Source organism: Mus pahari, chromosome 14 (assembly GCF_900095145.1).
Source record: "Mus pahari chromosome 14, PAHARI_EIJ_v1.1, whole genome shotgun sequence".
Classification (NCBI taxonomy): Eukaryota; Metazoa; Chordata; class Mammalia; order Rodentia; family Muridae; genus Mus; species Mus pahari.
In genome coordinates, this window is record NC_034603.1 from 77552168 (window position 1) to 77564821 (window position 12654).

General features: G+C 36.1%; 1 protein-coding gene across 3 annotated transcripts in view; it reads right to left on the minus strand.

Moving 5' to 3' along the window:
• The window catches only part of Abca5 (ATP binding cassette subfamily A member 5), a 67591-nt gene that overhangs the window by 30135 nt on the left and 24802 nt on the right, over positions 1–12654 (minus strand). For all 3 annotated transcript variants that reach the window (XM_021211625.1, XM_029546171.1, XM_029546170.1), the window contains exons 9-18: positions 11762–11909; positions 10591–10759; positions 9854–9912; positions 7510–7620; positions 6131–6306; positions 5467–5586; positions 4348–4486; positions 3087–3177; positions 2773–2912; positions 1317–1436 (exon numbers count right to left, since the gene is read on the minus strand). In XM_021211625.1, the coding sequence (XP_021067284.1) occupies positions 1317–1436; positions 2773–2912; positions 3087–3177; positions 4348–4486; positions 5467–5586; positions 6131–6306; positions 7510–7620; positions 9854–9912; positions 10591–10759; positions 11762–11909 (1273 nt within the window). The remainder of the gene's footprint in view (positions 1–1316; positions 1437–2772; positions 2913–3086; positions 3178–4347; positions 4487–5466; positions 5587–6130; positions 6307–7509; positions 7621–9853; positions 9913–10590; positions 10760–11761; positions 11910–12654) is intronic.

A 12654-nucleotide genomic window follows, 5' to 3' on the forward strand; every position in this document is an offset into this window, starting at 1 on the left:
ACCATCCTGTTTCCTTACTCACTATGGAGCTGCTCACCATCCTGTTTCCTTACTCACTATGAGGCTGCTCACCATCCTGTTTCCTTACTCACTATAAAGCTGCTCACCATCCTGTTTCCAAATGATTTCTTCCCTTACTTTACTCTGTGTATCTGACAATCAAGAGTCCACTTTCTCTTGCACCAAAGACAGCTTTTTCTAAAATTTTGCTTCTCTGTTCTTGTGTGAAGAAAAACTCACAATGCCGGCCCTTCTTTTCTCCCAGCTGCTCCCATCAGGGTGCCCCTCCCCCTGACTGTTCTCCCCATCCAAGGGCTCTTCCCAGTCTACAGAACAGCATCTTTGTGGCTTCAAGATTTCCAGCTTGAGCCCTTACACCTCATGTGGTTTCTGATGCACCTTAGATCATGAAGGCAAACATGCGACCTACCTTTCTGTAAGCTACTCCTCCACTCTCAGGAAGAGGCAACTACATGTAGTCCTCAACCAACAACTTGAGAATGACTCTTGATCCCTCCCTAAGAAGCCTCAGCAAACCATTATTGCTGAGATCAGCACAATACAAATCCACCCTGTGCATATTTTCCCGCCACCCTATTCAAGCCCAATTTTATACACAAGTTTCCTGACTGATCTGCTGCTCTTCCTTCACACTACAGCTATCATCCAATAATTAGAAATGCTTTTCAGTGTTAGACATGAACCCAAAGTCTTGCAGATGCCAGAGAAGTAAGTACTCTATCATGGAACTACCTTCCCAAACAAGAGTGTGTTCAGTAAAAACACATACAAGAATTACCGAATTATTCTTTTGCTTTAAACCCTTTGACACTGCACTCAAAATTAAAGAAAGCTCTTCCCAGATGCTCAAAGGCAAAACCTGACCCAGCCCTCTGGCTACTCTCTGATAGCAACACTCTCTAATATTTCCTTCATGGTTCCCACCATGGTGGCCTGCTTTTTGTCCCTCAAAGACATCTAATTAATTTCACAACACCTGAGGAGTGGAAACTTTCTTTATCCAGTACATTTTGCCCTAAGATGTTTGTTTGCATATGTGAATTTTTCTGGGGATTCACATCTTGTTTCAAGCATCTCAATAAAGCCCTCCCTAACCACAAGACCTTCCAAGAATATCGGGTCATTTCCTCCATAATCTCTTATCACCATTAGCAATATTTCAATTACTTATTTACTTCTGCCCTTGGCTCTACAAAGCAACACAGACTTCATGTGCTTACATAATTAATTCATTTACTTATATAATTATATGCATTGCCCAGTTCATTGACTGATCTTTTTAGTTCTGTTTTTACCTGCTTGGTCAATTTCTGCTTCAACTTCTAGCTTTAAGAATACATCTTCCAATGTTGTCATGGAAACACCATAAGAAATAACACCCAGGTTTGAATGAATGTCTAGAGCAGAAAACAAGCCTAAAAGAAAGGAGAAAGAGGTCAAATGATATAGAGCTCTCATAAATGGGACAGATGAGAAAGAGGTCGAATGATATAGAGCTCTCATAAGTGGGACAGATGAGAAAGAGGTCGAATGATATAGAGCTCTCATAAGTGGGACAGATGAGAAAGAGGTCGAATGATATAGAGCTCTCATAAGTGGGACAGATGAAAGAGAGAGAGCAAAGCAGTTAAGAGCATGAGTGTCCTTCTCTGTCCCCAGGCTGGGGTGACTCACAACCTCCTCTAATCCAGCTCCTAGGAATCTGATGCTGAGAAGCCGCCACAGGCACCTGTGCTAGGAAACTGCTAGGAAATTAAGACTAATGCAGCACCACACAGTGAGCTCCAAGACAGCCAGAGGGCTCGGGCTGGATTCTAAAATCCTATCTCCAAAACAACAACAACAAATACACACACGAAAGAAAGAAAGAAAGAAAGAAAGAAAGAAAGAAAGAAAGAAAGAAAGAAAGAAAGAAAGAAAGAAAGAAAGAACAGACGGACTTAATTTACTTAGCCAGCATAATGGTACTCAAAGATTTTGGTGTCAGGATACTTTTAACATTTTAAGTTGCACAGAATGCCAAGGAAATTTTGATTTTTGGAAAATATTCATTAGAATTTTAACATGTTTTCAACTAAAATTAATAAATATTTTATAGCACTTAAATACTAATTCTAAATTAAAATAATTACTTTATAATTTATTCTGAAATTAGAAATTATTTGAAAGCATATGAACACCTACACTCATATACACTAAACAACTACAAAAAGAAAAAGAAAATACACACACACACACACACACACACACACACAGCTCATCCTCAAGAGACCTACAAACAATTCTGCCGGCTTTGAACCAGGGCTCCCACTCTACACCTGGCTGTGCAGGCCTGGAATTGACTATGCAGACTTCACTGGCCACATACCTCTAGCCGGCTTCTGGCTGTGCCTGTGTCCCCTCCCCCCGGTCTGCCCTCCACGCAGTTGCCATGATTATAGACAGGCACCACCAAACCCACCCTAATTTTCTTGTTTTCTTAAGAACATAAATATAAACATATTTCTCTTTGTTTCCATTAAGTATTTAAATTAGCAAATGATAGTTGTATACTATTTATTTTTAAAAAAAAAAGCAAAAATCATACATATTAGTATGCAGTACTTCAGGTTCGAAGACAAGTTGAAGCAGAAAAACAAGCTCTGACCAGCTGGGACTATTACATAGAGAAATAATCAAAAAAAGGCAGAGAAAAACCAAAACAAAAGCTCTACTCAACCAAGAAACTAAAAAAAAAAAAAAAAGAACTACCTGCAAATTTGTCCATGTCTTTGAAAGGCAGGCTATACACGAGCTGCTGGTCATTCTGCTGCAGCAGGGAGGCTGCGGGTATGTGCTGCCTAACCAGCGACGACAGCGACTCTGTGGCACAGTATCTGTCTATATACATGCTAGGAAAAGCCAAAATTCATAATTTTATGATTAGTCAATAAATAATAAATTCTGAATGTTCTAAACTATATCACTAAACATGGCTAGGGCACAATATAGCAAGCCTTGCAAACAGTAACAGTAGGCTAAGCGTAAATACAAACAGAATAAGGTCACAGAAGAACAAGCGTTACCTCAGGCGGTAGCCGATTCCCCATTTACTTTTTAGGAAAATTGAAGACCCAACACACTTCAGCATTCCTTGTGAAATGACAGCTTTCCTGTCTACAAAGTGGAAGTCACATTTCAATGTCTAAGTTAATAATAGCATACATACAAGTATTACATCATTAATCGTCATGATAACCTTATAAGGAAGACACTAGAATATCATCACTTATTTTTTCTAATGAGAATACTGGGAGAAGACAAACACACATTACTTAAACATGTTTCACATAGCTGTTACCACAACAAAGCCAAGAGCTGTCCTCGGGCAGCCTGACTCCAGAGTACATACTCCAAAGAGCTCAGTCTCTTACTAAAGGAACCTATAATACAGGACTTTTCATGATTCCTTTAACCAAATGTACAAAAGAAGGGGGGGGGAACGTAATAACAAAAATAAAAATGTTAGTTCATTAAATTCTTTTTGATACAGGTACTACTAAAGAGATAGGTGATTTATCCATTTAATACTACACAATCAGCTAGAAAAATAAGTTATAGTATTTCAAACTCTCGGACTTTTGTCCTGGGTGTTAAAAACCAAGCCCAACATATATAATTTTAACATACACATACACAACATTGCACAGAAAATGGCTAACAGGCCACTGAGAGCTACCTTAGAATGAATGCTTACAAAGCTAGCTCTTGACTGGGAATCTGCATGTGGGAAGGTTCCTATTAGTGTCAAAACAGACATGGAAAACTTACTGTCTAAACACTGCACACAAAACCACAAACACAGTTGATGCTGAATGCTTGCTTTCCTTTCCTTCTGGAGTTGTACTGTGTTAGGAAGAACAGCTCTATGAACCAGGACACACAAGAACTATGGACACTTGAACCTCTAATAAACTAGCAGACCACAGTTCATTTTGCATTTGCTTACAAGTAAATCATGGGAAATTAAAGGCCTCTGAAAAGCACATGCCTGGCTTCCTCCAGACTTCTGCCTCACGTGATTTAGCCCTTTGCTAATTTTGCTTCATAGCCTTTTGTGATAATAAATTAGTATATAATGAGTATGGGAAATCTTGTGTGAGTTATTTTGAGAAATCACTGAAACAGAATGATCTGGAAGACACTGAACACAGAAATATATAATTTTTAATTTTTAAAACTTTTTGTTTAGACTATATACCATCAAATAGTTCTTTCTCTGTTCCTCAGGCTTTAGCATTTCCATGTTTATCTCCCTTATCTTTTATAGTAAAGCAAACAGCTCACCGGCAAGAATGTCAGCCTCATCCATGAAGTGAGTACTAAACACGGTCACTTTGTTAGCCTTTCTATACTTGAGAAGATTCCAAACAATGTGGCGTGAGCAGGGGTCCATCCCTGCTGTAGGCTCATCTAGCAGGAGTATCTGAGTCAAAGGGGATAAAAAAGGGCAAGAAAACCAAAATACTGAAAATGTACATGGATCCTGGGAATTTTCTCTATTTCAAGTTAATATTTTCACCCAAAAAAAATCTCTCTTAAGGTTTGTATAAATGTTTAAAATTGTGAATAAAACTTTTCCTTGGTTATTTATATATAAGACACTGGTATGACAATCAGACAAAAAATGGCAAAAATATTACATCTATTGCTGTATGTGATTAAATCTGTAAGTAGAGGAATTGATTCTTTGAGACTTTCTGAAGGCACGTTTTATTAAGACAGACTCTCACTATGCAGCCTAGACTGGCCTTGAACTCATGATCTTCCTGACTCGGCTTCTGGAGTACTGGATTATAGGGCTGTGCCTCTTTATCTGGCTTCAACTTGTTTTTTTAACTTAAAAAGCATAAAAGGGTGCTAGCAGGAAATCCAATTAATAAAAGGTCAAATCCATCCTGACCACACGTTGCAGCAGAAAGGGGGAACATAGCAAGGCAGTGGTTTCCGTAGGCTCTCTGCGGTAAGCATACACGTGAGCGGTTTTGAATAGTGTGTAAGGTGAGGTTGCTTCTGTTTCTACAGGCCAGAGAACAGCATAAAAGAAACACGTGTAAAATCACTGCACCAAACAGTGACTAACTCAATTAACCCTTCAATTTTTGTCTTGTTCTAACTTTTTAAAATTTCTTATGTTTTATGCATATGAGTATTGTACATATATGAGTATTATGCATGTATATATGTCTATGTATTGCATGTGTCCCTGGTGAACCACAGGCCATGGATCAGATCCCCCAGAACTGGAGCTAGAAACAGCTTTAAGCTGCTAGGCTAGTGCTGGGAATTGAACACAGGCCCCCTGGAAGAGCGGCCCAAAAAGCCCGTACTCTTAACCACTAAGCCACATCTCTAATCTAATACTATTTAAAGTGATCTCATCAATGAAATTAACCCTGTATTTACCTTTGGATTCCCAAGAACTGCAATTCCTAAAGACAGCTTCCGTTTTTGGCCACCGCTTAATTTTTTCGCTTGATTATCTTTGATGGCTTGCATGTCCAAATCCAGTAACACTTTCTGCACCTGTAAAAGTGAAGTGTGAACAAGTTTCTACCAACAATCATATCATTTTCATAGTCATCAAAATTAGTTTTTACATATTTTAAGTTCTGAAGTACTATTTTAAGCATCATTTAAGCAGTATAATTTTAATTTTTTTTTAATATCAACTTTAAAATGTTAAGTGAGGATGTGCTTAATTTTTCCAAAATTATATATAATTTTGAAAGGAATAAGTAACAAGGTTCTTAGGGAAAAGTCTGCTTTGATTTTGTGCCTTGATGGATGAGGATGAAGGCTCTGTGTGTGCTGAGGCTCAGAGAGCAGCAAGGGGTGAGGGCAGAGCAAAAGAAAGGGAGGGAGGGTGGGGAGGGGAGGGAGGGAGGGAAAGAGGATTGTTCACAGGCACTAATGTATGCACTCTAAACCCACCCAGTTCTTCCTGTTTTCTCTTTACTGACCTAGAGGGGCTTTATGTTTAGATTTTCAAGCATATTTACTGTATAGTTATTATAAAGCATATTAATGTGTAGGAAATACAGTGATGGTTTATATATAAATAGCATACTTCTTGAATTATATTGTTGGCTGGTATTCCTTTGATTGAAGCCAAAATTGATAAATTTTCTTCTACTGTCAGAACATCAAAGTTTATATCTGACTGTGGACATATGCCAATCATTTTTCTTGCTTCAAACATTTCATCTATTTCAGAGACTCTGTGTCCATATATAGAAGCAAACCCTAAAAGCAAAATATTTAAATTTACATTAGAGACATAGAGTGTTAAAAATGCATGTTCTGATGTACCTACCAAGTTACTCATTTTGTTACAATGCTTACGCAAAGCCAGAATTAATATAAATTTGGAAGATACATTCTCACTTTGACAGTACTGGTTGTGTATTTTCAATTATATTTCAACCTCATTTTCCTTTTTTCCAAGGCATATTATACAGTAGGAAGAGCAATAGTAACCTACAAGCTTAACATAAAACATATATATCACTACACTAACAGTGCTTATGTTTCAACCACAATTTCTTACACATCCAGTACTATGAGACACTGAGCGGGCTCCATTAGTCATGTACAAGCTGGTTGTATGGTTGATCTTGAACATCATAGTGCCTTGAATTCCCGCTGTCTTATCTCAGCCGAATCAACTGATAACTCAGGTATCAGATTTGAATGATAATCGGCTTTACTTAAGAAGAACTAAGTCAGTGTGGTAATGCATGAAGAATTCTAAAAATCAAAGTGTAAGAGGTTATGACTAATGTCCAAGAACGTCTCAAGTAAAAATAAAGAACAAGTCAAACTAATTTTGAAAGTTAAGTCTCATTTACAAAGTTGAAATGCAGAGTCACTACAATCCGATCCCTTCATGATAAAACTGATTTCACTGACACTATTCAGTGATTGCAGAAGCACGGGGCTTCCACACAGACTTTACACCTATCACATAATCCCAGGCCAAGATTATTCCTTTGAGGTACTGCTATTTAAATCTGATTTTCGAACACAGTGTTAGTAGTCACCATTCTTTCCTTTGGCTGCATATTGAGATATTTGTGGGTTTTCCAATGGTAATTTAATTTCTAATTAGTTACTGATTTATTCTTCTATGCAAATAAGAAATAAAGATATGTACACATTTAAATATATGGTAGAAATGGGTATATAAAATAAAATTTTAAAAAGTGAATAAAATTAAAAATTATAATTTTTGCTTTAAAAAAATCATGGACCAATATTTTATTTTAAAAATAAGTGTATATAGTATGGAAAAAAATTTCTCACAGATAAACAGCTATTCCAAATCACTCACTTAAATTATCTAGTACACATGTAAAGAGGGCAAACAATTGCTACACACTGTGACTCCTTAGCTAATAACACTAAAAAAATAGGAGATTTTTTTTTCTCAAGTGAGAAAACTCTTACCATCAGAAGGTGGGCATAGACCACACAGAATATTCATCAGTGTGCTTTTTCCTGTTCCACTGTGGCCCAGCAGTGCAGTAATCTGACCTTCATATATGTCAAATGATAAATCTAGTTCATGGAAAAAAATAAGGCTCAAATTTTTATGTATCTGTTCAGCTCTATAAAGTAATTCATAATTCCATGCAATCTTAAGGAAGACAAACATCAATGTATAAAGTTACCAACATAGTTTAAGCGGATTAAGTAGTCTGGACATAGTCAGTTATATGAATAGCAGGAAATATAAAAAATCAGTTATTGATTTGCTATGACACTAAAAATTAAGGCACATACAAAATATTTGAAGGTTTTCTGTGTACTGACTTCTAAGAGTTGTCAAGAAATTAATACAGAAATTTATCTCACCATGGTATCTGAAGATAAGTTAAATAAAGTGGAACAAAAAGAACAAAATTAGAAATCGGCACCAGAAGCTAACAGTAAGCGAGTACAGAAAGGCTCCACACGGTCGTACAGGAAGCAGGAGACTTTGATTTTCCATCAGTTAAAGTTCACGCTTTTGGAGCCATACCTAGAAAACTTTTGTTTAATCAAGTCTCACAATATTTGTCCTGTTTTGCGTTCTTTGGGGTTTATGTCACTTTAAGTTTGTATTTGAGGTTTATGTCACTTTAAGTTTGGCTATATGACTCATCTCCACTCGTTTCTGTCTACAGTGCTCAGAATGGATCACAGGTCATGTTCTTATAGTCTCTGTTTTGTTTTAAACTTTAATGAAAACTTAATTATTCATAAAATACAAGTAATATTTCTATCTTCTCTATTTCACTGATTTTTCAATTTCTTTTATGCCAAACTTGCACTGTCTTAACTATTAAAGCATTTACATGAAATCTTAAAATAATATAGTTAAATTACAATTTAACATTAGGTTTTTTCACATTTGTTTTGGCAATTCTATGTCATTTGCATGTATATATAATTTCAGAATCCATTTTTCAAAATGAACAAAAAATTCTAATAGAATTTTGTCAAAGTGTGAATCTACAAAACATGGATAGAATTCGCATGTATACACTCATTCTTCCAACCCTTAAACATGGTATTTCTACCTGACTAGTTCTTGTCAGCAATAAACTGTACTTTTTAAGATACAAGTCTTCTACATTTTGGTCTGATATACACAAGGTATTTTGGTGTTTTTATTTTAATTTTCAATTCCTTGGCGGTGGAATGCAGGTGCACAATGACTTTCTATACTGGCTTACATTGTCACCTTTCTGAACACACTTCAGCTGCAGTATGGGTACTACAGAGGCTTGTCACTTCATTTGCTTCCTTTACAACCTAGGTATCCCTTATACCTTCTCTTGCTTCTTGGCATTAGCAACAACTTCCAGCTGAATAACTCACATTGGAGGTCACAGATAGCCTTTAATGTTTAGTAAACAACAGAAGAATCATTTATCATTAATGGCATTGTAGCCAGAAATAATGAGACTCGTGTATTAGGTATACTTTAAGTTAAGAAGTGTTTATGCTAATCAAAGCATACTGTTCATAACCAAAAGGCAGGCTTCCCAATGGAATGGAATATTTGAATACCTTTATCTAACAAAGGCCATGAACCTAAATTATTAAAAATAAAAACCTTAAGTAGGTACTTTTTTAAAAAGAAGAACATTCGAATGTCCAATGAAGGGATGACAAGATGCATTATCCCCTGAGCTCTGGGCCCTCCCAGAATACAGTCTCTCGAATTAAAAATGTCAGTATGTAAGTGTATTTTACAGATCCTGGAAGATACTGATGCATTGCTAAATGTACTCCAATTCTCCAGACAGACTTCACACACACACACACACAAAGAATCTTACAACAAAATAAGTAATACCTATATATGTACACAATAATAAAATATAATATTAATTGAACCAGAATATAATATAAACTGGTTCAAATTGTTAGGTATTTTCTTTTTCTCTTCTTTTTCTTTTCTTTTTTCTTTTCTCTCTTTTTTTTTTTGACAGCACATTCCATCACTTTATAGTTTCAGAAGAGTGTTGGTTCAGGAAGCAAAGGCTCCCAGTATGCAGAGAGATAATAATTTGTTTACCGAGGTTTCCAGAAATTAATAGGTATTTTCATGTCAACAGATACTACTTTCTGGCTTTATAACTTCCATGCCATAAGTTTTATTATCAACATTAGTCACATAAAGTGTCTCTAATGGGAAGACAGCAAATCTTAACAGGTAAATTTAACTTTCACAACAATGATGCAGACTGGTTCTTCGTCTGTACTATGATGCTATGGACTAAGTCCTGGGCCAGCCACTTACTTCTCAAAGCCTCCACGTTCTCAGTTTTCTTTCTATAGGCTTTCTGAATACCACTTATTCTGAAAAACACAGATTCATATTAAAATTATATATGAAATTTTATAATCACATTAGCATATATGATATTTTTATCCAAACTGTCTTGTTTTAAGATCTAACTTTTAAATTTTGAACTAGCTATACATCTCTAGCAATACAAGACACTTTCCACACTATTAGGACAGGGTTGCATACACAGAGTAAGGCAAAAGTTATTCAAATTTGAGGAGAAAAATTGGATGGGGGAACTGGAGAGACATATTGAAATCACACGTCCAAAATAAGGATAAATTTGCATACAAAATATAGAGGAAAAATGGCTGAAATATTTAATAGGAAAAATAATAAACTACCTTCCTGCTAAAACAAAGAGCCAAGTAACTGCGACATGAAGGGCATGATTGTCTGAAGACTACAGGAATGGGCTCCTGGCTCCACTTTAGGCATCGCCTACTCGGGCTCAGGCTGAGACAACTGAAGTGAAGCACTGTTTCAAGTAATTTACAGATTATCTTCATCGTTCAGTAATCAAATGCTTCTTACATTAGTAAAGGAGATATAAACTAGATGTCATTTTGTGTAAGCACACCAATGCATATTTTCTCATCCAGTCTCTTCTATGATAGTGTAACATAAGATTTAAATGTCTGTCACAATTTCCATCAGCAGTTCTACCTATGCCTAAAAATTAAACATACCTTATAGCTTCTTTTCCTATAAATTCTGAAGAAACGGGCTCAACAATTTCGTTGAGACTAATATTGCCATTAATGTTGCCCTCTGATAGCTCCTTATAGTTTCTTTTGTTTTTTGACCAATACGATGGCTTTAAAAAGTACAAAGATGACCTCCTCAAGCCAAATTCCCCTAAAAATAAACATTAAGACCTGAGTTATACAAATTATTTTGAAAGCATATTTAAAACATAGTAAGTAACCTTAGTTTAATTTTAAAATGATAAGTCCCATTACATGGGTATAGTAGCACACCTTAAATCCAAGTACTTGAGAAGCAGAGGCAAGCAGAATTCAAGGCCAGCAGAAGCTACATAGCAAGTTAGGCCAGCAAACATTCTCTCAATGAAAATAGTATAAATTAATTAAATAAAGTCATATTAACTAGTAGTTATCATATTACACGGGCCTGGAATATAGAAAATATTACAACAACAAAAAAAGGACAACACCAGGCAATGGTGGTGTACACCTTTAATCCCAGCATTTGGAAAAGACAGGTAGATCTTTGAGTTCAAGGCCTGCCTGGTCTATACAATTAGTTTCAAGACAGCCAGGGCTACACAGAGAAACCCTGTCTCAAAAAAACAAAGAGACCATGAATTTGGAGCAGAGGGTTTGCGGGGGGGGGGGGGGGGGGGGGGGGGGGGGAGGGGAGCATGGAAAGAATTGGAGAAAAGAGAAAAGAAACATGATGTAATTGGTTTTTAATCTTTAAAAATAAAGCTAAATTTTAAAAAGATAAAAAGTGTTTGGAGTTATAAGGCTGCTTTAGATCTTAGAGGGCAAAATAAAATAGTTTAAAAGGATTAATATAATGAAGAATTGAGTTGTGAAGTGCAGGTAGACTGTCAAAACAATCATCTCTCTTGTTACAGTCTCTTCATGTTCACAAGAGGTTAGTGAATATGCAATATACTATATATTGTGAATATATGCATATATATACACGTATATGTACACCTATACCTATACACACACATATATACATACAGTATATATATATATATATATATATAGCTTAAGAGCAAATTGAACCATCAATGTGATGTAAAATACTCTGGCTAGGAGAAAATTAAATTGATAGTATATGAGCAAAATTACTTTAGAATCTTTACAGTAACTAGCCACATACCTGGAATGACTTGGTCAAGATACGCAGCCAGGAGGACATAGAACACACTGTCAAGAGCTAGCATGATTATAGTAATAATTAGAGGATAGGGACCTTCAGTCAAATTAGAAAATAAGGCACCCTCATTAAAATCTTCTAAATGCATGACCTAAAGGGAAAAAAAAACAAACAAACCGCCAAGCTTATTCCATAAAAAATGATTAGAACAAAGCTAATTTGTTAAATTAATTTGCTAAATCCAGAGTAATATTAACAGAATTATTTTAAAAAGTAATTAGTAAAATGCTCTTATAAGGAAAACAGACCACAAAAGAAGGAAGTTCATCAAAAAGATTCACTTTATCATGATTTCTATTCTGTGCAGGGTTTTTTTTGTTTGTTTGTTTGTTTTGCTTTTTAAGATTTATTTATTATATGTAAGTACACTGTACCTGTCTTTAGACATCCCAGAAGAGGGCATCAGATCTCATTATGGATGGTTGTGAGCCATCATGTGGTTGCTGGGATTTGAACTCACGACCTTCGGATGGCTCTTAAACGCTGAGCCATCTCTCCAGCCCGTTTGTTTTGTTTTTTGAGACAGGATCTCTCTATGTAGACCAGGCTGGCCTTGAACTTGCAGAGATCTACCTACTTCTGCCTCCTTACTAAAGAAGGGATTTAAGGGGATGCTGAGATTAAAGGGATGTACCACTATGCTCTCCTTTTAATTATTGCTTTTCCCAGTTGGTACTTTGTAAGCCTGTATACAACACTCCCTGAGTCATTTAATCCTAATGGGATGAAACAAAGGAAATAAAAGTAAGGTGGAGCCAGGCATGGTGGCACACGCCTTTAATCCCAGCACTTGGGAGGCAGAGGCAGGCGGATTTCTGAGTTCGAGGCCAGCCTGG